Raw genomic sequence first — 27,748 nt, forward strand, 5'->3', positions numbered from 1 at the left:
TTTCTGTCTGTTTATTTATACAAATACACATTTATACTTGAATTTGAAAAAAGAAAAATCCAGAATATGTTACCATATATTCATGTAACCCAACAAAAGTTAATTATTTTGGTAAATATAATGCAGGCCAATCCTCAACTAGATCACATTACTGATATGTGACTGTTTAGACGCAAAGCAACTCCCCTTGGATGGCTTACTATGGTAATATAGACTGATATTTGTATCAGATGTGTTACCATAGCACAGAGTTCATGTATCATATTTGTTTCAAAAGATACATCTGGAAAAAGCTACTTTTAATTAACATCCTAGTTAGCATCAGCAGCTAACATCAGCTCATCAAGAGAGCTAAACTTCCAGAAACTTCAGCTCACTGATGCTTGCACCAGTTTCCAGACCCTTATTTTGTAATCACTAGTATGCATGACACTAGGTGGCCAATCAGTTACATCAAGAGTTTTATTAACTCCCAGTGATAATAAAATCCTGGAACCGAAATTGAGTTCTCAAAGACCTTTGGTTTAGAGGTTTAAAATGAGCGACAGTTGCCAGATTGACAGAATCTATTTGATTATTAAAGTTACAGTGGGTGCTTTGATTCTGCTCTGCCACACCTGTTCAAACCAGAGTATATGAGTGGAGTAGAGTGGCAGACTTTTCAGCTCCTCTCTCAAAGCATTCTGTAATCATTCTGCTCTGACTCTGCTCCAGATTTTCAATTTGCTTGCTTTCCTCTCACACAGAGAAAACCAACACCATGTTATATGTCTTGAATATTGAATTGTATTAATCATATAGTACAATTATTATAATTTAAGGCTGTTATTACACAAAAAGTGGATAAGCATTCTGTGCTACACAGGCTTCAGTAGGTATTTGTTTGAAAAATGGCCAAATCACAAACCAGAAAACTGGTGAGGGTAAACAAATACACATGCTTTTAACATAATTCATTTACTGTTTACGTAGAAAAATGGACGACACAAGAGTGACACAGTGAGAATTTCCAATATCCACCTGTAGCCCACAATGCTTTGAGTGACTTATGACTAGAAATTTTGGCAAATTTCTGCATCACCCTAACATCATACATGATGTATAAATAATAATAAACAGAAATATACATTCATATATATATACATTCATATATACAGTGAGTCCAAGAAGTATTTGATCCCTTGCTGATTTTCTTTGTTTGCCCACTAATAAAGACACTATCCTTCTGCACTTTTAATGGTAGATATATTCTAACATGGAGAGACAGAATATCAAGACAAAAATCCAGAATATAATTTTAAAGAATATATTTTAATTAATTTGTATTTCAATGAGGAAAATAAGTATTTGATCCCTCTTGCCAAACACACTCAATACTTAGTGGCAAAGCCTTTGTTTGCAAGCACAGCGGTGAGACGTTTGTTGTAGTTAACCACAAGTTTAGCACACACACCAGGGGAATTTTGGCCCACTCTTCTTTGCAGATCCTCTCTAAATCACGATGGTTGGTGGGCTGTCGCTTGGCAACTCTGACCTTCAGCTCCCTCCATAGATTTTCGATCGGATTGAGGTCTGGCGACTGGCTGGGCCACTCCATGACCTTAATGTGATTTTTCTTGAGCCAATCCTTTGTTGCCTTTGCTGTATGTTTAGGGTCGTTATCATGTTGGAAGACCCAACCACGGCCCATTTTCAGATCCCTGGCAGAGGGGAGGAGGTTGTCCCTCAGGATTGTGCGGTACATGGCTCCATCCATCTTCCCAGTGATGCGGTGAAGTAGCCCTGTACCCTTGGCAGAGAAACACCCCCAAAACATTATGCTTCCACCTCCATGCTTGACGGTGGGCACAGTGTTCTTGGGGTCATAGGCAGCATTTTTCTTCCTCCACACATGGCGGGTGGAGTTGAGGCCAAAAAGTTCAATTTTGGTCTCGTCTGACCACAAAACCTTCTCCCAATAACTTGGTTCATCTTTCAAATGATCATTGGCATACTTGAGGCGCGCCTCCACATGTGCTCCCTTCAGCAGGGGTACCTTTCGGGCACTGCAGGATGTGAATCCATTGTTGCGCAAAGTGTTGCCAATTGTTTCCTTGCAAACTGTGGTCCCAGCTGCCTTCAGGTCATTTGCTAACTCCTGCCGAGTGGTTGCAGGACGATTTCTGACCGTTCTCAGCATCATTGCCACCCCACGAGGCGAAATCTTCTTTGGAGCACCGGGCCGAGGTCTGTTGATTGTCAGGTTATACTCTTTAAACTTTCTGATAATTGCACCAATAGTTGTTACTTTCACATCCAACACCTTACTAATCTTTTTGTAGCCCATTCCAGCTTTGTGAAGGTCAACAATTCTGACTCTGAGGTCCTGTGACAGCTCTTTGGTTTTACCCATGTTGGAGACTTGAAATCTGTGTGATCTGTCTGATTCTGTGGACAGGTGTTTTTCACACAAGTGATTAGTGAGAACAGGTGGCTTCAGGTCAGGTAACAAGTTGATTGGGAGTGTCTAACTGGTCTGTAAAAGCCAGAACTGCTAATGAATACTAAGGGATCAAATACTTATTTCACTCCATGAAATACAAATCAATTAATATATATTCCTTAGATTTATTTTCTGGATTTTCTTTTTAATATTCTGTCTCTCCATGTAAGAATACATCTACCATTAAAAGTATAGAATGATCATGTCTTTATTAGTGGGCCAACGAAGAAAATCAGCAAGGGATCAAATACTTCTTGGACTCACTGTATGTATATATATATATATATATATATATATATATATATATATATATATATATGAGAATCTTAATTGTTGGGAACCTGAGGCTGTGTGAGAGAAATGCAATAGTCAGGGGATTCTCCAACTCCGCACCATTCACATAGTCCGATTCAAACACAGAGACAATGTGCAGGGTAGTATGTGTGTGTGTGTTTGTGTGTGAGGGATGGGGGTGTAGACAGAGGCTGGCAAGTGAGCATTTAGATCATAGATCTTGAGGTTAGGGGGTTAGGATAGAGGTTTAGGAGCACTCCTGTTCCATTTTTTATTAGTTTACTAACTATAAAATTTATTATTCAGAATATATGATTTTGTTGTTTTAATGTATGACATTTGGGTACTTTGATATACTGCTATATAGTTATATCGCAATATGTAGCAATACAACAAAAACACTAATATGTTATTCATATCATGCAGCCCTAACCTTAAACCAGTAAGCAGAACTTCAACCAGTGTTAATATTTTGTTTTTCAGTACTGGACTACAGTCAAAGCCCACTACCACCTTTCATTTTCAGGCAGAAGTTGCACAATCATGTATGTTTGCTTTGCAGTACACTGTGAAAGGCCACATTCCATAAACCCGTCTGCTACATCACAATCAACTAGGTATGATCGGTATTCCACATCAGATATGAACTTGACTGAATCAAGTTTGTATGCCTACTCAAACTCTTTCTCAGTTAGTACTGTAGTACAGAAATGTACTAAAGACTAATCATGCAATTCTAAATGCAGTAACAGCAATGCTCAATATAATCCCAGTCTAAATGGTCAATTATAATTTCACTTTCGTGCAGCCCTAGTTAAGATTACACCAATGGTTGAGGGTGAGAAAACTGTTCTGCACCTCCATTTAAACTGTAAACCACAAACAGCACAAAATTTAAATTACCATTTAATGTAACAGGCTGAATATGGAAGAGAATTGGTAACCTACAAAATCATGAATTTTTATTTAAGTAATAATTAAGAAATGAGATGCAAATTATTTGATACTTTGGAAAATGCTAAAATCAACATCCTTTTTAGGTTTGTAAAGCTCAAACCGAACTGCTGTAACAATAAATGTAGGCTACTATATCATCTTTAAAACTGCTACATAGATTTGCCAAAATGGAGCTTAAGACAATATGTGCTATTGCTCTATTTACACCCACTGATGATTTTAGCTCTGATGCCCACTTACCTCAAACTGCCATGTAAAGTGAATAATCATCAGGCTATGGGAGATGAATCCCAGTCAAGTGTATCTGAAAATACAAGCCAAATATCTACTTCTTCTAATATGAAAAGAAGTCGAGCTAATATTGCCAATCAAAGATTTTTTTTTTACCCTTGAACTGGAATTTTGTATAAAGCTGGCTACTGTTAGGAGGCATTTCACAGAGTATTGACTACATTGAAATGCTTGTAGACATCTCCAGGCAATAGCACCACTAAAATATAGGTTATGTGCATTAATGCGCTCACATATTATCTTAGACATTCATAGTGTGCAACAGCACCTTCAAAAAGACACCAAAGTAAATAGTGGAGACAAATAAATACAATTCTTGATTTTTTTTCTAAGGAAAACAGGTTTTTTTTGCTAATGCATAATCAAACACAAACTAACTGCAAGCTCAAAATACTACAGATTCTGACCTATTTTGACAGAGTTGGTTGTTTTTTCTGATATCATACAGTACATTCATACTGTTAAGATGTGAGTATTGGTTAGATATGAAGTATTCAGTTCTCAGAAGATTTGAATCAGTTTATGTTTCTGTAGAATGTAAACTGCTAACTTAGGTAGCTATGTGTAACAGATTTAAAGGGCAGTTTCACCATGTGTCCATAATGTCATCAATGTGCTCTCACAGCACTAGAGATGGAGTCTTATAACATTCCACAGAGTGAATTTACTGACTATCAAGACACTAACATGCCATAGTTGAACACCACTAGAGCCTACAGGGCTCAGACTTGAAAGCTATTTTAAGCCAATAAGGGTAACAAAGATACCAAGACTATCTCAGTAGTATCTACCTGCATCGACACAGACCAATGATGTGAAGCCCCAGGCATGGTGGAAGAAGCACTGGCAAATTGGGCGTATTTAAATTGCTGATAAATTGCTAGATATCTTCTTCAAAATAAAAAGTTTCAAGGTCAGGGTTACTGGTAAGGCTAGCTACTTCCACAATCACATCAGCTAGTATTGCTCCTTTCAAAATAAAAGGGGTTAAAGTTAGAGTTAGCTACATCCTCAACCATGTTAGCTAGTTAGGAAGCTAACAGACACTAAAAGAGTGACTTTAAACATCATTATGTACAAACAGCTCAACCAACATTTTATTGTCACTAACAAGCTTTAGCCAAACAATGTTAGTTTTCTCCCTTTACTTTAGTTAACTGGCTAACCTCTGCCCAAGATAGGGCTTCTTCCACTCAAGCCCAGCCTGGGGCTTGCTCTGCAGGCCTGCCTTCCCACGTTATCCTGAAAAAGACATCTAATTGTCAACTTTACTTCAGGAATGTATTTTTTCATCATAATGGTTTTGTCTGTATAATAGCTTAAAATACAATCTCAATGCGCTACATTTTAAACATACATAGTACATTCAGTGCAAAGCTTGGTTGGCTCCCTAAACCTCATAACCGTCTGACCTGCTGCGCTGGAGCCAGCCCTGATGACCCAGTCTCTCCCCAGACACTCTAGATGCTTCCCAGCCAGAATGACACTCGTGTGCCTGCTCTTCATCATGGACCAGCTGCTCTCCTGTAGACCTGGTACACCAGAGCAAGTAAACTTTGTGTTTGTTTAAGAATAAGATGGGGATGAATCAATCAAATGCTTTGGAACATTTGTTTGTATAAACAAATATACACACAATACAACGACACACACACACAAAAAAAAATTACCTAACATGATTATTCTCCATTCAATACTACATATTCAAAATGGCAAAAATTCCTCTAAACCCCATGAAAATACACATGCAGTCAATGCAAATGTTACTAAGAGACCATGACTTATAAACTACGGTGATACGATCCTCTACTAGCCCTGAGTGAACCCAATAAATAAGTAATAATGTCTGCTACAAGGCATTTAAGGCAAATCAGGCCATGATTTACAGTCAACCGATTTCAGTCTATGAGGCGCATACTGGACAAAACCAAAGAACCCATATTTCAAGGTCAATATGAAAATGAAAAGAAAATCTGCTTAATACCTGCTTTTGGTTATTCTTTGGGGACCAATATCAGCTGAAGGAGGGCCCTAGATGGAGCAACAGAAAATAAGAACTCAAGCTTTTCTTTACAGCCAATACTGTTACTGTGAAGCATGCTCTGTATACCGTATTCCACTGTGACAGTGAAAGCTGTGACATACAGGGTGAGCCGTGCAGTAGTGCTGGTGCGGAGTGCTCTGGTAGTACTCAAGCAGTCTTTCAGCCAGAGCGATGCGTCGCAGGAGGCTCTCGATGAACCGTCGCAAACGCACTTTCCCACACATTTCATGTTGTGCTGCTGCTTCCAGAAATTTCTGGATAGTGATCACTTCCCTAGAACCAGTTAAAAATAACTGCTCATTTACTTCAAAAAGATTACATTACAAAATATTACAGTATATAATTACTTTCAATAAATCAGCTGAGAGTTCTCATCAGCTCAAAATGCTAAAAGATGTTTTAGCCTAGATTTACAAACTCCTGAAGATTGAAAGAATCCTGGAGATTGAGAGATGTCTGGGTGCATGTCTCAGGTTTTGTTTATTCTTTTTATGTGTTGCATGTGACCTAAAATTTGTAAAGTATTTCAGCTTCGGGTTTAAAATCTCCGGCAACATCTTTCTCTGCCAAATTTCATTTGGCTGGGATGTAAATGTTTAGAAGTGACCACAGAAGGCTAATTTTGTTCTCACAAGGTCCACAAAAAGGGAAAAGATGAAAACTTTTCAAATGTGAGTAAAATAAGGTGAAAAAAAATGTAAAATGACTTGGTAGATTATTCAACAATTGTCAGGCTCTGCATGCATTTGTGAATTTATTTTAATGCATTCTGGCATAATTACATATTCCTGTGTCCTTGTCCGTAAAAAAAATTATATTGCTTTTCAGAATAATGGAAAATATGTCGTAGGGTTCTATACTACCAAAAAGCGCTATTTTATTGTTATAATGTCAAGCTTGTAATGACAGAAAAACTGTTTTGGTGAGATATAGAACCATTTTCAAAAAGGTTCTGTTTAGAACCATACACAACACATTCTCCATCAATCTGAAGAAATATTTCACCATGTCTTTAATAAGGGACTCTTGAAGAATCATTGTTTTTAAGTGTGTATATTTGTTGTGTAAAGTATTGTATGTCTGTGACGTCTGTGCTGTCAGTAGAACTGTGCTGCATTATCTGTCTGTCTTATTCCTGCTGTGGATTATTCATTAGGCCATACTTACTGTTTTCTGCGCTCCAGCTCATGTTCAGACATGCTAAGCTGCTGCTTCAGTGTGGCGATGACCATGACAGCAGCGTCCACCTGCCTACTAAGTGCCCGTTCGCGCTCTAGCACTTCCTGCCGCTCCTGAGCCAAGTGGTGCGAGTGAGCTCGTTCACACAGCAGTGCTGTGTCCGTCTGTGCCAGTTCGGAACTGAGCCGCAACAGCCGCCGTTCCATGCTACTATTGGCTGTCCTCATCATGCCCTCCAGTCTCTGCCCCACCGAGGCCACCGGTGCAGAGAGGAGCTCAGTGCCAACAGGCGTCTCCCCACAAGCCGCACTCTTTTCTGGAGACAGAGGTCCCTCTTGACACTGTTCAGGTGGAGGGGGGTCAGAGCTGAATGGGAGTTTGTGCTCCCCCCTCCCAAGAGAGTGAGTGTCGGTGCCTGCATCTTTTGTTGTCTGGGTCTTGGCGATGGCCCGCTTGCCGTCCTCTGCACAGTCAGGGTATGAGTGGCCCCTGCTGTTTGGAAGGCTGAGGTCATGCCTGGGATGTGTGTGGTATGTGTGGCTGTACTCCAGGTGGGCCCTCAGCGCAGCTAGACTGTGGAAGCGCTCATGCTCTCCGCACCGAGGGCAACGAAATGGGAGCTGAGACGGTGCCCCTGCACCACAGGCCAGGCCATTCTCCACAAATAGGGTCGTGTTTCGGGTGCACAACTTCTGCTGCATGTCAGAAATAATCTGATAACATAACATCACAGCTGCTTAGTATCAAATCTTAAGAATTTGGTTACATCTTATAAAACCTTTCCCATGAACCAAATCTTTCAAAATGTCTGCAGAATTCAATCATTGAGATGTGAATAAAAGCATTAAGACTGTCTTGACATGAAACGATGCAAGGAAACAGTTTGGGTTTGTATACAGTGATGGTCCTGATGTCTACAACACAAATATAGCCATTTCATTTGCTATCCAAAATGTGCCATAATTATAATTGTGGTAAAGCAAAAAAAAGTTGTTTCAATTTGGATAACATGGATAAAAACAGCTTCATTTTATAATATTTTCTCTAAACTGTCATAAAACGTCTGAGACATCAGGCAGCATTCTCATAATAATTATGTAATAACTTTCTGTGAGGTAGCTTTTAGAGGTATTAAACCTATCACCCCATTGCAAACTGTTAACTGAGAGCGCTACATTTCAAACTCTGACTGACTTTCTTAAATCTTAATCTTAAAGATTTACTTATTATGAATTTTTGGTTTCCCCTTTAAATGTCAGCAAAGTCTTGTCATTAGTTTCTCTAGAGTGAAGTATTTCAAACTCTTCTGGCTTCTTAAAATCTCAGCAACTGAAAAATTAGTCAAATACCCCATTAAATGTTGTCATTGTCATCACAGCTGGCCAAATGCTCCCTTAGGCATTGAGTATAAACGCATTAAGGTAATAGCATATGCTCTCTGAGGGACTGGTTTCTATGAAATCCCGCAAACTGTAATTGTTAATTCACAAGCAGGAAAATCCTATTGCATTAGCTATAGCCTGGATAGCTGGATTTAGGTGGAACAGCAACCACAGTCTGCCAGCCAGCTCTAACAGGTTCTGACTACAATTCACATGCTGATTTAATAACACTGAACCTGATTCATTTTAGAAACATGAAGCATTTTAGAAAGCCTCGTTAACTCATAGCCGTATCGAATGAATAAGGTTACAGTTTTGACACATCGACATTTTAAACCAGATTACAAACCCACACGACCTCAGTATTCCGTATGACGTAGATTACACAACTCAGATTCAATTAGCCCAGCTTTGTGCTGTTTGAGCGCTAGATACTGATCTCCAATAGCCAATCTATCAGTATGCCGATATGAATGTCATTATCAGTCGGAACTAAGGTTAGCTCGGCTGGCTTAGGGAAAAGGAGAAGAGCTCGTAATGGAATAAGCCTTCTTCTTCTGGAGGCGTTCACTTGTTACTGCTAGATGTCAGACCGAGTCGTGCAGCCAGACTAATAGAGACATTTCTCTAATGCCAGTTGTAAGTTACCTCCGTAAAAGCTGTTTCTGCGCTGATAACGTAGAAGGCTCGGCTCGAAGTAATCGGCTACGCCTTTGATCGGGGCACCTCTCTTCAAATGATCATTCGGACCTCTTCGACAGGTAGCTGGTTGCTGGCTGCGCTTCTCGGTTTTTTGCTCAGCGCACGTCTTGTCACCTGACGGTGAGATAGCTAACAACTCGACATGTGATGAACACATCTAACCTGCTGTAAGAACAGCAACATAAATGGCACAGACATCTTTGCTGAGATACCGAACGGCGCCCTCCATTAAAAATGACCTCGGATATAGATACGACAGCAGCCCCCTGTCACTAGCCGCAGTCATAAGTGTCAGTGCCCCAGTTAACTACAGAGATTTGATAGGAATTACTGAAAATTCATTAGGATGCAGAGTGCGACAGACAATCGGGTCGATCCATTCGGGCACAGACGGGAGAGTTCAAACAAAAAAACGTCGTGGATACAAAAATTTTATACAGCAAAGACTACAACACACCAATGCGAATTACTGAATTAAAAACAACAATAATAAGTAAATGTGATTATATATACTCAGTAGCTTCAGTGACATTCAGTCAGCTTCAGTCTCCACTCGCCCATTTCAAAATTTGAAAGTGGTACGATCCTGTGGTTGTTTAGGCAACGGTGAGGTTTGAAGGCAGACTATTGGCTGAAGCTCAGCCACGGAGCGCGTCGGTTTGTTGTCCTAGAGGGGCCTGTCTCTCCGGGAAGGAGCCAATATGGAACTGCCGCGGGACGGACGATTTTTTAGGCGAAATGTTGGGGCGAGGTCCACTGTGTCGTCGTGTTCGTCTTTCGCCATGGAGGTTAAGAGAAAGAAAATAAGAGAAAGCACATTGTTTTTACAAAACGAGGTATGTTTGTGCTGCTCGTATCAGAATGATTCACAATGTTGTGGAAGTGATTTAGCCTCAGGTTAACGTTACGCTACATTGTTCACGGACTGGTAAGCTAACCAGAAGCATCTTTTAGTTCTTCTGTTGTTAATCAAGTCAACTTATGTAGCTAATGTTAATAAAATTAATATGAGTAGCCACGTGAATTAGTCCGTAGAATGTGACTACCTAAACAAAACAAAAAAGTCAATTTATGCCGTGTGCTTTTCGAAGCCAAAAATCACTGTAGGACAACGAAAGGTTTATAGGATGTGCTTAATCAGAATTGAAAACTATTCAGAAGTTGTGGTCCCACCTTAAAACTAACTACCTGACGTATGTTCCACCCTAGCCCCAGATTTGTCTCAATGTCATTCTCACTTCTGGGACTAGTTCTACATTTGCTTGACCACCTAACACTTCATTCAATATCCTTTTCAGGCGACTGCAAGAGGAATGAGAGGCATGAAACGGTGCACAAGCCTGAATGACACTGAGCAGATAATAGAGGACATGAATTTGTTGTATATACGACAAATTTCTAAGAAATTACAGGTAGCCAAAGACCAAACTATATGTCTAAAAGGGTGTGTGGTGATGTCTCTCTATCCTTTTTTTTAAATCTAGTTTTTCAATTTGTGTTATTAAAATACACGTTTTGACTTCCTGCACTATTTAAATGTAATTTCATTCTGAAATGTTGCCACACAACTCTTTAAGACTGGTTTGCTGATTGGAGAGTTCCATTGTTTAGGTCGTCATGTGTCTTTCTTCACCAGTTTCTTCCTACTCCACCTACTTGCATAAAAGCCCCCTTTCATTCTTGTCTCGGTGCACTATTTCAGCCTGCCATATGGCCACTGCTCATTAAATGGACAAATCAGTGAAGGCTGCTGGAAATTACTCTCCAACTGTCTCGTTGTAATAGTTCTTGTTCCATTCCCATGCATCCAGCTGTGATTCAGAAGACTCTGTACCCTTTTCACATTTTGTAACGTCTTGTCTTCCCAAGAAATACATTTCAGTGATGTCCTTCCCCCCATTCCACTGTCTGCGTCCTGTGTCTGTAGTATGCACATTTTGTCTCTGATGAGTTTTGAAGGACCCTGTAGAATGCCTGCTGATCTCTAATGCTAGATTTTCCTCAGGACTGTGATATTCAAGAGAAGATGGACTTTGAGATGCGAATGAGAGCGGGCGCATACAAGCTTCTGGTTGCCAGCACCAAGAGAGAACAAATTCTTGATGCAGCCAAAAGCCTGATAACCTGCAATGCAAGAATCAAAGCCTACATGGCTGAGGCACAGAGGAGGAAGGAACAGCAGGACATGGCGGAGAATCTTAGGAGGAGGTCTGATCTTCTCATTATTCCTGAAAATGGCTGTGGACACATTTCACACAAAATGTAACAGTTTTATGTCAGAAGACTAACGGACTAATTCTTATAAAATGGCTTTGTTTTACAGATCCTTGGACTCTCAGAATCGAGTGGCTTGTAAAGGCAAAGTAGCTATATCTGGTAAGATATAATCGTTATTTATATAAGCATAGATATGTATATAAATACTTACATAGATATAATACTTGTTGTTTTTGCTCAGTCTTTGATATAAAATGTAAGTTCATGGTCGATTTTCCTCTCTTGTTCTTGTTTGTCTCACTTAGGTCTACGAATCCCACTGTTTTGGAAGGATTCTGAACATTTCAGCAACAAAGGGAGTGAGTGCTCTATATGGTTTTTTTTGTTTGTTTGTTTTTTTTTTCTGTTTATTCCTTTTTCCCGAATACATATCGACTATAAGCACATACTGTGCCATTTTATACAAAGACTTTTCAGTGCTGCTTTTCTTTTGCTATACAGTAATGTAATTGGCATGAGAGAACCACTCTGATTTTGATTTTGCACTATGGTGTGTGTGTGTAGACAAGATTGTAGCAGTTTGCTGTGCATTTGCTAACTTGTTAACAAATTGGAGAGAACACTTTAAGGGGAATTCCACCGATTGTTAAAAAGTCTTGATAATTTGACCATTAAAATGTAGATAAATCCATGTACAGTGGCTTTATGTGAAATGGTTCATTGTAGATAAATTTACTGACTCTTTTTATAATGGAAGTGATGGGTACCATGGGTCACAGTGTAATGCAAATATTTTATTAATTAATACACATCTTTTCATTTTTTAAAAAGTAAAGTTGGTGATAATAAAATAAGCGATGAAATGTGGAAAAAAAAACGTTTGTCATACAAAGCCCTCCATGTACCACTCCCAGATAAATGGATTAAAAAAAATACATTTTAGATTAAAACATTTGACAAGTATTGTAAAGCAACATCTGAGGCATCAGGCAGAGTATTCATAACCATTTCACATATGTTTTTGTGAAGTAGATTTTAGATGCATTAATCTCTTCAGATGTCTTGTTTCTATCACCACCGCTCTGAACAAGTACGATTATACATTTCATGTCAAACCATGGATTTGTTTACATTTTAACAATCCTTTTAGCAGTGGAAATTCAGAAAAATAAGCGGGATTGCCCTTTACGAAAGATGTTCCACAGCTGTTAATTGTCTCCGTTGTAATGCTTAAATAGATTTAAGACTTTTATTTGATTTAAGTTTGGGGTCACATCGACACAATGTACCCTTCATGCGCTAAGTGCTTATACGTCCCTGACAAACTCCAAAGGTGGTTTGAGGGATCTGACCTCAGTGTGTCTCTGATTGGACCCTCGTTCACACCTGTAGTTTATGTGCACTTATGATCAGATCACATTAATGCCAAGTGTAAAGTGTATTATTTGCCAAAATGAGTGGTCATTCTGTTTGTATTCAGTACGTACATAAACAACTTTTAAATCTGAGCATATATTTAGAAAATAAATATTTTAGGCAGGAATTATGGTGTTTTTTTAAATTGATGTTAAGAAATAAATTTTTTTTCCACACATAATGCATAATCACATATTAAATCCATCAAACAGATTCTCAACGTATGGCAGTTTTCTGTCTAATGAAGATGGGCTCTGAGATATTTGACACAGAGATGGTGATTGTTGACCAATCAGTGACTGATATCTGCTTTGAGGGTGTAACTATCTTGTGAGTATTCAGTCCAGCACTATTTGTGATAAAATTGTAATTGCTGTGAAATAGACTAGAGTGAAAGCTTGTCCGTGTTTCATTACTTTTGTTGTCACAGTTCTGAGGCTAAGCCGGACTTTGAGCTGGCAGTTGAACTCTACAGTTGTGCAGTAGAAGAGGAGGTAACTCTGGTAAACACGCCAAAGAAACTGGCCAGGAAATTTCGTTCCTCTTTGGGCAAAGCATCTGGGAAGAAACTTTGCCCCGCTCTAGATGGAGGGGATCCTGATGCTTTTCTTGAGTCCAACCCAATGCCACCGTAAGGATTGCACTTGCTTTAATATCTTTGCATATCAGTGTATGACTGGATTTAGTGTTTTATGATTGCAGGTTTTCCATCTTCTGTTTCAGTGGGGTACAATATTCTCTGCTGGCATACACAAGCCTGTGTTTGGAACAGGCAGAAGGCTCATTCCAGTCTCACTCACTCATAGTCTTACAGAACGGTAAGTGATGAATCCATGTATGATGTGGTGAACCTGCAAGTTATGGTTTAAGAGCTGTGTGTCATTTAAGCTTTGATATTTGGTTACTTCTGATTTTTGTGCTCCCGCTCATTCCATGAATATTAGGAATACCCCAATGTGGGAATTGTGTGCCAATGCTGATATTTATTTGTAGAGGTTTTGTAGAACATTCTGCTCTTCCATCATTAAATAGTGTTTAAAATATAGAGCATATTCAAACATCAGTTAGATGTAAATAACATTTTTTTTAAGGAGTTATTGGCCAAAATTGATATAATTTTTATATCATTTTGCATCCCAAAACACTTCTTAATCATTACTATATGGGTAAAGTGACTGGAAGTGAAAATGACTTGTTTTGAATGGATCCTGTTTCTGCTTGCTCAGTGGCGGCATCATCATGGCTGCCTCTTTATGGGAATCTGTGCTGTCAGCTGGTGGCACAGCCTCACTGCATGACACAGGATATGATGAGCGGCTATCTTAGCCAACAGGTAAAGGGCACAAACCTTGTAAACATCTATTGTGTGTGGTATCGCTACTTCTTTCAAAAAATATACTGTGAAAACACTGTAAACTTGTGATATGCAGTGTCAGACTTGCTTGTCTGTGTTTAGCAAAGTATTGAGGGTTTGCAGCGCTGCTGCAGGCTGTACTGTGTGCTGAAGGCTGGCCTCCTCTCCTGCTATTTCACCCCTGAGGAGATCCAAGCCAAGGTGGAGCCTAGCTTTGTTATTCCTATAAACAAGGTAGGACAACAAGCTATTGTAGTTAAAGCATACAATAATTATAAATGTCTCATAATTGCAGTGCTTGGAATCAGTAGCTTGGATAGAATCAAACATTTTTGTTTGTTTGTTTGTTTTTGGTAATACAAAATATGTAGTATTGGTTTTTTTTTTTTTTTGTTGTTGTTTTTTTCCATTAAGAATCATAAATCATTACTGTTTTTTTATTTACTTTATGCATGTATATGTGCATAGGACACCCGCATTCGTGTGGTGGAAGGGCATCAGAAGAGTGGGTCTAGACTGAGTCTGATTAATCCTGGGATTGGAGACCCTGCTAGCCATGTGTTCACAGCGGAAACACCAGAACAATTACAGGACTGGCTGAATGCCCTTTGGCAACACATTCATGACAAGAGTGAGTGAGAGATTCTTCCATATTTATATGTAATAGAGAAAGAGATTAGCATGCTTTTGTGGTTGGGTAAAGGATAAGGGATTGTTTACCTGTACAATAGGTCAGTGGCAGCATACCTCTGACAGGCTGATGGAGATTCAGATTTTGTCCCCACGGAAGCCCCCACTTTTCCTCACCAAACAAGCTGACTCTGTTTACAATGATCTGAGTAAGGAATCGATTTCACACATTTTGATGGCTGCAGCATATCACATGGGCAGTTGTGGACTGATTGACTTAGTGACTAGTTTTACTTTTGCTTTGCAGGTATTGGTTCACCAGGGAAATTTGAGAGTTTGACTGATATAATTCACAACAAGATTGAGGAAACTGATGGGCGTTTTCTTATTGGCCAAGAAGAGCAAAGGGAATCTCCTCATTGGGCAGCCCTGTTTGAGGGCTCCCATTCGATGGTGGTGCAGAAAACAGTTTTGTCACCAGGTAAAGAGGATGCCCAGTCCACTTCCAGTCCAACTTTAAACAGCAACAAGAAGAGAAGAGCTCCTCCACCTCCTCCTGATAAATTACCATTTGTCCAACCTGTCCCATGTCTTCTGGAGAAGGAGAACTCTTGTAAGGCGATGAGGCCTCGAACAGGGCGGCCTTCGCTGGATGCTAAATTCTCTGCCATCATTCAGCAGTTACAGAAGACCCATGCCCCACCACGCAAAAATCCACCTTTAGCCCAAATTGAACCTTCTCGGAACCCTTACACTCCAAAAAGGGATATTGAGCTTGCCCAGGCCGAACACACAGAAAAAATGAGCACCGAAGCTCTTCAGCCTCCCATCCCTGCCCCCAGAAACAAACTGAGGAAGTCTTTTAGAGAAAAGATTAATCCCAAAGCCTGGTGAGCTACTAACAAATCCAAATCAACCATACAGACAGCATATCCTTTGTCTTGTCTTCTTTTTACTTGTTTCAGTACTATCAGTTGATTGTTAGTTTTGGTAGTTAATCCACAACCATAACCTATTTGTACACAACTGTAGATTTCAACGTTGAATGGCAGAACTGAAGCCTAGCTTATGGCAGCTAATCATACATGTCTAACTGACCTTACAAACCTAACAAACTGTGAACACATGCATTCATAAATATAAACACTTACAAGTTTAACAAATAATAATAATATAAAGAACCACTAAACTATGCGTACTTTTGATAAGGAACTTGGCACATGGAGTTGTAAGATGCACATTAGGTGGCAGCTGGTGCTGTTCTCATATATTTTGAAAGCACATGCATATACCCATCTGTAGTTTACACAAATTGAATGAAATGCCATTATTGTATAGGTGAAACATGGAAATTTGGGCTCAAAAGTTGGAATCATGTTATTTTTAGGATTATTTTATTAGCAAAAAAGTAACTGGCCTAGAAAACTCTAGCTGCATTTCAAAACATTTTTATATTTAAGACTTTTTTTTTTTCTTGAGGGTGGTTTTAGATATATAAAATGCATTTTCTGTAGAAATGTGTCATGAAATTTGACTTATGACTATTTTCTGTAGATGTTTCTTAAATGTGTACTAAGCTAATTGTTCAGTGTCTACTAGACTATACTGCAGAATATAAGTTCCAGCTTGGAGATTCTTAAAGGCATGGGGAAATAATACACTTTCTTTAGACTGATTAAACTTTAACAAAGATAAATATTAGTTAATGGTTCTAGGTCTGGAATTTTGCATCATCATGAGAGGAAAAATTGCTTACAGTGGTCAGTGAATTGGCACATTGGCAGTCTTTTTACTGCTCTTGGCCTAAAACCACGGGAATGATGCAGAATATACCACATAGTAAGTCATGCAACTGACAGCCTTTCATTTCATAGTGATGGTTATTGTGCAATACCTTCTTTTTCTCTTAAGCAGAATCGTTCTGTAGTAACTCCTTCCATGTACATGTATTTGTTTTTTGCAATTCATGTAATTTTGTTTCTCTTTGGTCCAGAATAAACAACTGTAACCACCTGCTTTAATAGACTTCCATGTAACATGAAAATATTGGTTATTAGCCTTTCTTGTTTGCTTTCAAACTGTCATTAACACAAAACAGAAATGCATGTACAAAGGTAAATTTTCTAGACACTTTGTTAAATTTCCTTATATAGATGATGGGAAAAGGTCATTTGTAGCTTTTCCATAGTTCAGCCCTGAAGTGTTCCTGCTGGATGCTTCTCTTCGGACTTGCCTCTCTAAAGCCTGTTCCAGCTGCAACCAGTGCTGCTCCTCCAATGCCTGCTGCTCAACATGGAAAAAAGAACTTATGGATTTTTGGATATCATATTTAAGTCTTTAGATTTCCTAGATATGCAAGTCTAGGTCTAGTCTTGGATTAAATTACAGTGCTAATGATGACTTAACACTGGAAACTCTTTTTAGCCAAGGAACAGACTTGATCTCGGTATAAAGAACTATCCCTAAGTGTACTTGTAGGCAAGCATGTCTGTCAGTGGTCAGGATGATAAATGTAATCCTATGTATGAATAGAATGTGATCATACTGAGGACAGTATAATGACCATTAACAGCCTTCCTCACCTTTTCTTGGTTATAGCTCTTGACTTTCTGAGTAGCTATCTGTTTACTGATGTTCACTTTGCCTTTTTCACTCTCCCTCTTGTTCTGTCTCTCCTGCTGCTTCATCTCCAGGGTCTTCTGCAGGGCCATCACTCTTTCATCCATACTGACTGCCTCCTGCAGCTTTCGTCTTTTTTTCTTCTCCTCCTGCCTGTTTTATACAGAGGCAGTTATTTACACATGTTGAACTGATCATTATAATTATGAACAGTGTAAGTTTAATATTCTGATAAAGTTTTCAAATATATGTTGATCCAGTGCTTAACTACTGGTAGTGCAGATAGGACAATGGGCATGGCGACTGGTCCCCCCTAACATCTTTACAAGAAACCTTATATCATGTGATGTTATAACAGGTACTCATGGGTAGACACAATTATTTAAAATTTTTAAATTATTTGTCTGATTTAGACAAGCAACTTTATAGGACATACACTATATGGCCAAAAGTATGTGGACACCTGACCATTACACCTAAACTTGTAGAATAACCCCCATTCTACAAGATTTTGGAGTGTGCTAGTGGGTATTTGTACCTTCAGCCGAAAGAACACTTGTGAGGTCAGATACTGATGAGAATGCCTGGCTCACAGTCAACATCTCAATTCATCAATGTTCAGTGGAGTTAAGGTCTTTGCAGGCCATGAGCTGCTCTACACCAAACTCGTCAAACTATGTCTTTACACCAAACTATGACTTCACCCTGTGCATCTGGCACAGGGTGAAGTCATCCTGGAACTGGAATGAGCTTAACTCAAACTGTTACCACAATGTTGGAAGCATATAATTGTCTAAAATGTCTTTGTATGCTGTAATATTAACATTACCTTTAACAGGCACTAATGGGCCGAGCCCAAACCTTGAAAAACAGCCCCAGACTATTATCCCTCCTCCATCAACTTTACTGTTGGCATTAGGCATTCCAGTAGGCAGCGTTCTCCTGGCACCTGCCAAATCTAGGTTCATCCTACAGACTTCCAGATAATGACGTGTGATTCATCACTCCAGAGAAGTTGGAAGTTCTTGTGCCGATGTTGCTTCCAGAGGCATAATTCTGTAGTGAATTATGCAACAGAGTACAGATGCTTTTCACATGCTATGCAATTCAGCACTCAGCAGTCTCACTCTGTGAGTTTACATAGTCCAGAACTTTGTGGCTGAGCTGTTGTTGTGCCTAGACAAGAGGTGTCCAATCTTATCTGCAAAGGGCTGCTGCATCTGCAGGTTTTCATCCCAACAAAGCAGGAGCTCACATGATCAGCTGTTTGAAGACTGAGACCAACTGATTAAACAAGTAGAATCAAGTGTGCTTCAGCTTGTTTGGAATGAAAACCTGCAGCCACACTGGCCCTTTGATGATCAGACTGAACGCATCAGGTTTAGATGCTTCCATTTCACAATAATACCACATACAGTTGATTGGGACAGATCTAGTAGGGAACCAGGTTGGGATAGTGTAGTGGTTAACACCTCTGCCTTCTACACTGTAGACTGGGGTTCAATCCCCACCTGGGCAAACACCCTACACTATACCAATAAGAGTCCTTGGGCAAGACTCCTAACACTGCCTTGGCCTGTCTGTGTAAAATGATCAAATTGTAAGTCGCTCTGGATAAGAGCGTCAGCCAAATGCCATAAATGTAAATGAACTAAACTGACTTGTGTTAAAGGTGGCATCCTATGACCGTGCCACAGTACAAATTATTCTACTGCCAGTGTTTGCCTTTGGAGATTGCAAGGCCATGTGCTTGATTTTATACAGCTGTTATGGTTGTAGCTGAAACACCAGAGCTTAATAATTAGGTGGGGTGTCAACATACCTGTGACAATAGAGCATTGCAGATAATGAGTAAACAAGCCAATTACACTATTACTTCTTTTTACTTTTACTTTGGGGCCCATTAATTTCTTTTTGCAATGGGACCCAAGAGATACTAGTTAAGCCACTGGCTGGTCCTGAACTTGAACCTAGTTACTTTTGTGTGGTGGCATGTCGTGCTGCAGTCCTGCGCATAGCAATGGTGTCCAGCTGCTCCAGCAGTAGCTGCTCTCTGCTCTGTTTCTCCTCCTGGATCTTGTGCCTCTTCTCCTCCTGCTCCCGCTGCTCCTCCTCCCTCAGCCTGGCCAAGCGCTCCCGTAGCTCCACCAGTGACATCTCACATAGCAGTTCATGACCTCCTGTCTGAGGCATGGCAAACAAAGAAAGTCAGTGGTTGTCAGATCAGATATTTTCTTCCTCACTTTGTCAGCCAGTATAGAGTTCATATAACAGCATTACATTGTAATGTGTAAGATGGTAAGCACCTGTGTATCATCCAGAAACATGTGTCTATTATGAGGCACAGACTCAATAGCTCGAATCTGACGAATGAGCTCGAACCTGCGACTCAGCTCAGCCTGGGCTTCCTCCAGTGCCTGCCGAAGGAGCTCCCTGCTCTGCTCAGAAACCTCCTTCACTGCAGCACACAAGGAACAAGCTGTGAGACAACCTCATATCTCTTATGAGAAGGGAAAAAACACTCCGTAATATTACTTATTATAATATTATTTATTTATCAAGAAATGTTCACACAATGTAAAATGCAGCTGACATTTTCAAATTATGAGTTAAAAGTTTTCTAATCCTCTCCATGGATCACCACCTTATCGTGGTGGAGAGGTTTGTGTGCTTGAATGATCCTATGAGCTATGTTGTCTGGAGCAAAAGCTCCTGGTAGGGTCTCCCATGGCAAACTGGTCCTAGGTGACAGACCAGACAAAGTGTGATCCATAATCACCCCTATGAAAACAAGAAAGCAGGACTTGTGTACCCTGCCCGGATCAGGGTTACCGGGGCCCCACCCTGGAGCCAGGCCTGGGGGAGGGGCTCGCCAGCAAGCGTCTGGTGGCCGGGCATTCACTCATGGTGCCCAGCCGGGCCCAGCCTGAAGGAGCTACATGAGTCCCCCCTCCCATCGACCCACCACCGATGGGAGGGGCAGTAGTAGGGGTGCGGTGCATTGTGGATCGGGCAGTGTCCGAAGGCGTGGGCCTTGGCATTCTGATCCTCGGTTGCTGAAACTGGCTTTTGGAACTTGGAACGTTACCGCACTGGCGGGGAAGGAGCCTGAGTTGGTGCGCGAGGTTGAGAGATACCGGCTAGATATAGTCGGGCTCACCTCAACACACAGCTTGGGCTCTGGGTCCAATCTCCTTGAGAGGGGCTGGACTTTATTCTTTTCTGGAGTTGCCCATGGTGAGAGGCGGCGGGCAGGTGTGGGCTTTCTCATAGCCCCTCGACTCGGCGCCTGTATGTTGGGGTTTTCCCCGGTGGACGAGAGGGTAGCTTCCCTACGCCTTCGGGATGGGGAACGGGTCCTGACTGTTGTCTGTGCTTATGCACCGAACAGCAGTTCAGAATACCCTGCCTTCATAGAGTCCTTGGGAGGGGTGCTTGAAAGTGCTCCTCCTGGAGACTCAATTGTCCTACTGGGGGACTTCAACGGTCACGTGGGCAACGACAGTAAGACCTGGAGGGGTGTGATTGGGAGGAATGGCCTCTCTGATCTGAACCTGAGTGGTGTTCAGTTTTTGGACTTCTGTGCAAACCACAGTTTGTCCATAACGAACACCATGTTTGAACACAAGGATGTCCATAAGTGCACATGGCACCAGGACACCCTAGGCCGCAGTTCAATGATTGACTTTGTAGTCGTGTCAGTGGACTTGCGGCCATGTGTATTGGACACTCGGGTAAAGAGAGGAGCTGAGCTGTCACCACAACCTGGTGGTAAGTTGGATCAGGTGGTGGGGGAAGATGCCGGTCAGACCAGGCAAGCCAAAACGTATAGTGAGGGTTTGCTGGGAACGTCTGGCAGAAGAACCTGTCAGATTGATCTTCAACTCACACCTCCATCAGAACTTTGACCAGATATCGGGGGAGGTGGGGGACATTGACTCAGAATGGGCCATGTTCCGCTCCTCCATTGTTGAAGCGGCTGACTGTAGCTGTGGTCGCAAGGTAGTTGGTGCCTGTCGGGGCGGTAATCCTCGAACCCGGTGGTGGACACCCCAGGTGAGAGATGCCATCAAGCTGAAGAAGGAGTCCTACCGGACATGGTTGGCCTGTAGGACACTAGAGGCAGCTGGCAGGTATCGACAGGCCAAGCGATCTGCGGCTTCAGTCGTTGCCAAGGCAAAAACCCGGGTGTGGGAAGAGTTCGGTGAGGCCTTGGAAAGTGACTTTAAGTTGGCTTAAGATTCTGGCAAACCGTCAGGCGACTCAGAAGGGGAAAGCAGTGTGCCACTACCACTGTATATAGTGGAGATGGTGTGCTGCTGACTTCGACTGAAGATGTCATTGGGCGGTGGAAGGAATACTTTGAGGACCTTCCTGTCCATTACTGAGGCCGAAGTCGCTAAGGTAGTTAAAAAGCTCCTTGGCGGCAGGGCTCCAGGGGTGGATGAGATCCGTCCCGAGTTCCTCAAGGCTCTGGATGTTGTGGGGCTGTCTTGGCTGACACGCCTTTTCAACATTGCGTGGACATCGGGGGTGGTGCCACTGGATTGGCAGACTGGGGTGGTGGTGCCTCTTTTTAAAAAGGGGGACCGGAGGGTGTGTTCCAACTACAGGGGAATCACACTCCTCAGCCTCCCTGGTAAGGTCTATGCAGGGGTACTGGAGAAGAGAGTCCGGCTTATAGTCGAACCTCGGATTCAGGAGGAGCAGTGCAGGTTCCGCCCTGGTCGTGGAACACTGGACCAACTCTTTACCCTCTCCAGGATTCTGGAGGGTTCATGGGAGTTTGCCCAACCGGTCCACATGTGCTTTGTGGATTTGGAGAAGGCATTCGAATGTGTTCCCCAGGGTATTCTGTGGGAGGTGCTTCGGGAGTACGGGGTACATGGCTCTTTGCTACGAGCCACTCAGGCCCTGTACAAACAAAGCAGGAGTTTGGTTCGCATGGCCGGCAGTAAGTCTGACTTGTTCCCAGTGAGAGTTCGCCTCGGAATCCCTCCCAGGGAGCTAGTGGAAGTGGCTGGGGAAAGGGAGGTCTGGGCCTCATTGCTTAGGATGCTGCCCCCGCGACCTGAACCACGGAGAAGTGGAAGATGATGGATGGATGGATGGATGGATGGATGGATGGATGGATGGATGGAAGTTTTCTAATGACAACAGCAAAGAGCTTGTATAGTTTGAAACATATAACATATATCAAATGTTGCGATGGCATTTTTTTTGCTCAATAATATAACGTCATATAACAATAATAATATAATGTCATGTAACCATTATCATTTGTTGCAATGATATATTTCATGATGGCTAACTAGAGTGTCCTCAGCAAAAATAGTAACATAAGCTGTCACGACAATTACTGTTAATGGTAACATGACACTGTTACAATACTGAAAAAAAATGTGTCATGACAACTCATTACAGCATATAACATCTGCCAAGGTATGTTTATGGCACGGTTACATCAATGTTATGCAGTAGGGTAAGTAAAGTTTTACCAAACGTTCTTTTCATTTTCACTTACCAATGCGCTGTTTGATCTCTTGCAGTTTGATTTTGGCAGCTTTAGAGTTTTTGTGCCCACTAGCCACCTGTTGCACCAGCTCTTTCATCTCCTCCTCCTCCCTCAGACGCTTCTCTGCATACTTGCGCATCAGCTCTGCAGTCTATACCAATCACACACAAATATGTCTCTTTAGGTTTAGCCAGAGGTGGAAAATTCAGGTCCAGAAACTAAAAAAAAAAAATAACTCAGGATTTTGTTCCAACTGCCTGAACAGCTCTAGTTAGCCAGGAATAGAGCTTTCCAGGCAGTCAGAACAAAATTCCTAAAGAGGATCTATACTTTCTGAACTTGATTTCTGGTCAGTCACAAAAAAGCTTTACCCACGTCACAATAATTTCCTCACAGAGAATCATTATGTATTTAAAGACACATAGCAATGAAAAATCTCAAATAAGATTTTCTTAGTAGTGGGCTGCGAAGCAAAAACATAACATTTTTCAAATGTTAATCAGTATTAATAGCTTTGTTTTTTTTTCTTTTTGCCACTTGCAACAGAATTCACTCTGCCTGATGTTTTAGGCCAAGATAATAACACTCATAACACTTGATTTAAATCAAATCAAAATATAAACCATTTCTCATCCAAGACTAAGAGGCTTCAAGTTTTAATGCTGGGAATACCTATGATATTTTTATCATGTCCCCTTTGTAATTAATGCTAATTCTATAAAGGAGTTTCTATCAAAGGTCAACATTTTGTTGAGCATTAACATTTTATTTTGCGAAGTTCGCATAATCTTGGTTACTATACTGCAATACCAACAGATTGACTAGAAGGCATTCACCTCTTCCTTTTTGAGCTGGGCTTTGTGCTGGTTGAGCTCTAGCACGCGCTGCCGTGCCAACAGAGCCTCCTCGTAGCTAATCTTCCCCTCCAGTCTCCTGCGCTCCACCTGGGCTAACTCTTCCTGCAGGTCCTTCTCCCTCATCTCTTTCTGCCACTGCAGGAATGCTGAGGGCTCATTTGCCCCCTGCATCAGATGCTCAAGCCTGGAAACACACAAGCAGTTAACCATATTATTCAAAAATGCAAACATTAAAGGGGCCAAATGCTACATTCTGTTTTCCCACCTGATGTCCATTTATTATGTTTGTGTGGTTTTATATACAAAAAAGAATCAATATTGATTTTTAGATTATTATTTTCAAAACATGTTTTTTTTTTCCTTTTTAATTAATTTTTTTAGAATTAAACTGGCTGTTTTTGCCTTTAAGATATGTCAGTGATCTCTGCTCTAATTGGCTGACCCCTACACAAGTGCAGAGAGGCACCCTAAATTTAATAAGCAATCCAGGGTATGTAAATATAAAGTAAAAGCTACTAATTTAAAAAATTCTCAGGGATTTCACAAAACTGCTAAACCGCTGAAGACTAATTCATTTGTTAATATTGATGACTTCACAACCATGAAGAAATCAAAACTGTTTCTATATCTGCTTAATTTCCATATATGGACGGCACATACTGTGGAGTGAATGTTTGTTTAGATGCTATATATAGTTATATGCTATATAACTGCTATTTTTAAAAAGTAAAATATTCCATTCTCTACAATATAACAATATGTACAATAAACAAAAACAACCTCTTAACACCCAAATAATGAACTCTTGTGAACTGATTAATTTAATAGTTGGGTGTGTATTTATCACATTTCATTTCAAGCTAAGATGAGTTGATAGTACCTATTCAGCTCCTCTTCCATCTGGCGATTATACAGTGCTCCCTCCCGCAGGATAGCTGTTGTGTTCAGTCTGACAGGTAGAATGTTCATCTGTATAATTTTGAAATGAATACAAAGACTAACACAGTATTAGACATACAGCACAGTGTAGTAAAAAACTACACTTCTGTACAGTTGTAGGAACAAATTGCCCTTTACCACTGTGTCCTTCTTACTGTACCTTTTGGGTGGCAGGAGTCCCAGATGAGTAAACACTGTCAAATTTGAGTTTAGAGTTGAAGTTTTGCTGTATCTGGGACACAGTGTTCTATCAACAGAAAGAACACATTGTCTCTTTGTATTAGAAACTTATCGTCAACAAATGTTTTTTTTTAACTGCTTTTAAAATCATTAACAGGCACATAATGTATATCCATAACTGCAGCACTCCAGTGACTTTCTTACTTGTGTTTTCTCAGACTTCTGTTGGTTTGCACATCGGAACTGCTGAATATTCGCCTCATAAAGGACTTGCTATGAGTGGAAGAAACATAAAGAAAGTACATCAATACCTGTACAGAGTTGAAGGGCAATTCCAATGTTTTTACAGAAGTTCTGTAAAATTCGATTAAGATGTGAAAAAGCCATTCAGAGTGGTTTGATGTGAAATACTCCATTGTAGATAAACTTACTGAGTTGTTAACAATATTTTAATGTACTGTACTGTAAAGTCTGACCTGTGCTTTCAGATGATTCTTCTGTTTGATGTCCTCCAGTAATTGTGGCTCTTTTGGAGCTCTATGGGTGCTCAATGGTACCTGAGTAAAAAAAAAAAACATTGTCTGTAAAATGGCAATTAAGAGTCAGTAATAGTAATTACAGGCACTTAATATATACACATTAATACAAACATGAGCAAATAACATAAGCAGTATCCATCATATTACATCCATCATGCTATTATTAGGCTCAAGTAGCTTTAAAAGGGAATTCCTCCCATTTTAAAATAGTGGTAAATCCTATTTCATAAGTGCTATTTTACCTTATAACACCCTGAAAGTTCTTCCCCACCACAAATGGGCTAAAAAACACATTTTAATCCCAAATCTTATCACAAAACTATTGAAAAACAATGTCTCAGACATCGGTCAGTGCATTTGTATCTATTTCATGTAATCATTTTCTGTGAGGTAGCTTTCAGAGGCATTAAACACTTTAGATATCTGGTTCCTATTACCAACACCGAAATATTCTGACTTAGCCACTTTCTCTAGAGCTGAGCTTTTTACATCAAACCATGTTGAATGATTTGTTTACATCTTAGCAATTTAATTATGCTTGACTTTTGAAAAATTGGTGGAATTCCCCTTTAAGGAGTTGATGCTGACTGGCTTGGTTTTCTCCTGCTGTGGAACAGGCTCAGGAGCAGGGAGTGGACGAGGTTTGGGCTTCGTCAGATCAAACTCCTGAGATTGTGTACATTTCTTAGGGGATTTCCTTGGCAAGCTGCCTTTGGTCATTTTCTTGCTTAGGTAATCTAGCAGACCTTCGATCTGAGCTTGCCATCTAATGGGGAAGACAAAGAAACTGTAATCAGCATTAACAAGAAAGAAGGCATCACTGCTATCATGCGGCTTTTCCTCTGTAGTGTAGGATCCATTTTAGTTGTTTAAATTCTTGATCATATTTGGGTTATATACAAATATATACATACGAATTTTGTGCAATATTCAAAACCTTTGCACCTCTCATCATTTTAGCACAAAGGAGGTTTTCTAGATCTACGTGAATCTACACTGATCAGTGGTCTTGTTTTACCTCAGTAATGGAGCTATCCATTTGTGCTCCACGTAGGTAGCATCATAGATCTGACTCCACTCCCCATGGATCCAGGTAGTAAGGTTGGTGACATTGAAGAAAAAACTAAGGAACTGAAAAAATACATATTTATATGAAATATGAAATATATATATATATATATATATGAAGGTCATATTGTTCTGATGCACACGCCCTGCATTGTGATAATGCAGTTACTGTATCTTCTTACTTTGTGCATTTTTGAAGTGTCCAGAGACTTGATTATTCTACTGAACTGCTCCAAGCCCAGATCTTCAAGATGGAACATGGAAAGGTAACACACCACTGGGAAACCAGACAACACAGCATAATTATTAAAGCTGATGCAAGCTTTATTGTGTATTAAATTGTATTTAACACTTTTAGTTGTGCATCTTGACTATTTCTATAAGTTTTTTATGGTAGACACTAAGAATGATTGTAATATTCTACTGTAAATATAACAAAACTTACCAACAAATTTGTTCCGATCAGCTTTGAATAAAGATTTCCCATGCTGATCATAAAAGACGTTCACCACAATATCCAGAAGCTTTCTGTGCTCAACACATCCATAAACAGTATCACTGATAAACGTCTGATCAGCAGAAGGATGGTTCTAGAGTGCCAAAAATGCCAAAATGATCAATGAAAACAAATGTAGGAATTTATGACACTTTAAATTCCATATAAATGTATCTCTCATATGTAAAAATACCCCAAGGGTCTTGGCAGAATCCTCTATAAAACTGTCCACACTCTGTTTGTCTGGCTCATACTTGTCCAGCAGTGTGATGGCCTCTCTGACAAGCTCCCTGTAGTTCATCCTGAGACCTTTTCTAAATGAGACCAATACAATATGAACTAATTTTACATATTTAAGTTTTAAACATATTAATTCTACACAAACCAAACGTTTTTAAGAACATCTTACCTTGCAAACTCTGCAGGCTATGTCTGAAACATTGCTCTTATAACTGGCGAAATGCTGCCAGAAGCATTTTCCATTTTCTGCACCAGGACCGTCGTGCAAGGTACAATGTTTTCCTGTTGCCAAGCAACAGTGGGGCGTTTCCCAATTTCGGCACTTCCTCACATGATTTCATTCTTCT

At 40.4% G+C, this 27,748-nt stretch overlaps 3 protein-coding genes across 5 annotated transcripts; 1 reads left to right on the forward strand and 2 right to left on the reverse strand.

Annotated features, from left to right (window-relative positions):
• Positions 1-2,776: 2,776 nt before the first annotated feature.
• znf365 (zinc finger protein 365) lies at positions 2,777-9,832 on the reverse strand. Its single transcript, XM_017694377.2, has 5 exons — positions 9,278-9,832; positions 7,236-7,960; positions 6,170-6,341; positions 6,009-6,055; positions 2,777-5,556 (listed from the first exon to the last, which is right to left on the reverse strand). The coding sequence occupies exons 2-5, from the start codon at positions 7,946-7,948 to the stop codon at positions 5,415-5,417; spliced, it is 1,074 nt and encodes a 357-aa protein (XP_017549866.1). The 5' UTR covers positions 7,949-7,960; positions 9,278-9,832; the 3' UTR covers positions 2,777-5,414.
• Positions 9,833-9,972: 140 nt separating this feature from the next.
• On the forward strand, positions 9,973-16,969 carry rtkn2a (rhotekin 2a). 2 transcript variants are annotated; one of them, XM_017694548.2, is made up of 13 exons: positions 9,973-10,167; positions 10,630-10,743; positions 11,337-11,539; positions 11,655-11,707; positions 11,854-11,907; positions 13,177-13,294; positions 13,395-13,595; positions 13,688-13,782; positions 14,191-14,297; positions 14,421-14,552; positions 14,787-14,949; positions 15,050-15,157; positions 15,256-16,969. In XM_017694548.2, the coding sequence occupies exons 1-13, from the start codon at positions 10,033-10,035 to the stop codon at positions 15,840-15,842; spliced, it is 2,070 nt and encodes a 689-aa protein (XP_017550037.1). In that variant the 5' UTR covers positions 9,973-10,032; the 3' UTR covers positions 15,843-16,969. The 2 variants fall into 2 exon arrangements, with proteins under 2 accessions (XP_017550037.1, XP_017550038.1); XM_017694549.2 differs by lacking the exon at positions 10,630-10,743.
• cfap99 (cilia and flagella associated protein 99) lies at positions 15,914-27,692 on the reverse strand. Of its 2 annotated transcripts, none has more exons than XM_017694552.2 (16): positions 27,571-27,692; positions 27,355-27,475; positions 27,111-27,255; positions 26,848-26,942; positions 26,616-26,728; positions 26,186-26,363; positions 25,535-25,615; positions 25,263-25,331; positions 25,039-25,125; positions 24,820-24,908; positions 23,919-24,123; positions 23,092-23,233; positions 19,874-20,025; positions 19,546-19,751; positions 17,531-17,720; positions 15,914-17,231 (listed from the first exon to the last, which is right to left on the reverse strand). In XM_017694552.2, the coding sequence occupies exons 2-16, from the start codon at positions 27,460-27,462 to the stop codon at positions 17,094-17,096; spliced, it is 1,998 nt and encodes a 665-aa protein (XP_017550041.1). In that variant the 5' UTR covers positions 27,463-27,475; positions 27,571-27,692; the 3' UTR covers positions 15,914-17,093. The 2 variants fall into 2 exon arrangements, with proteins under 2 accessions (XP_017550041.1, XP_017550039.1); XM_017694550.2 differs by having other exon boundaries at positions 26,141-26,363.
• Positions 27,693-27,748: the final 56 nt, after the last annotated feature.

The sequence above is a fragment of the Pygocentrus nattereri genome, chromosome 10 (assembly GCF_015220715.1).
Source record: "Pygocentrus nattereri isolate fPygNat1 chromosome 10, fPygNat1.pri, whole genome shotgun sequence".
Taxonomy (NCBI): Eukaryota; Metazoa; Chordata; class Actinopteri; order Characiformes; family Serrasalmidae; genus Pygocentrus; species Pygocentrus nattereri.

What these genes read in the sequence shown, in the direction of transcription:
- znf365 (XM_017694377.2), bottom strand. Translation starts at nt 7,948, where the DNA reads ATGCAGCAGAAGTTGTGCACCCGAAACACGACCCTATTTGTGGAGAAT. An exon ending in GAGCTGGAGCGCAGAAAACA is followed by an intron (nt 6,342 to 7,235) that starts GTAAGTATGGCC and finishes AACTGGTTCTAG; the next exon opens with GGAAGTGATCACTATCCAGA. An exon ending in ACTACTGCACGGCTCACCCT is followed by an intron (nt 6,056 to 6,169) that starts GTATGTCACAGC and finishes TGCTCCATCTAG; the next exon opens with GGCCCTCCTTCAGCTGATAT.
- rtkn2a (XM_017694548.2), top strand. Translation starts at nt 10,033, where the DNA reads ATGGAACTGCCGCGGGACGGACGATTTTTTAGGCGAAATGTTGGGGCG. An exon ending in GAGTCCAACCCAATGCCACC is followed by an intron (nt 13,596 to 13,687) that starts GTAAGGATTGCA and finishes CTTCTGTTTCAG; the next exon opens with TGGGGTACAATATTCTCTGC. An exon ending in CTCTGTTTACAATGATCTGA is followed by an intron (nt 15,158 to 15,255) that starts GTAAGGAATCGA and finishes TTTGCTTTGCAG; the next exon opens with GTATTGGTTCACCAGGGAAA.
- cfap99 (XM_017694550.2), bottom strand. Translation starts at nt 27,462, where the DNA reads ATGAACTACAGGGAGCTTGTCAGAGAGGCCATCACACTGCTGGACAAG. An exon ending in TGATCGGAACAAATTTGTTG is followed by an intron (nt 26,943 to 27,110) that starts GTAAGTTTTGTT and finishes CTGGTTTCCCAG; the next exon opens with TGGTGTGTTACCTTTCCATG. An exon ending in AGAAGTCTGAGAAAACACAA is followed by an intron (nt 25,126 to 25,262) that starts GTAAGAAAGTCA and finishes TTCTGTTGATAG; the next exon opens with AACACTGTGTCCCAGATACA.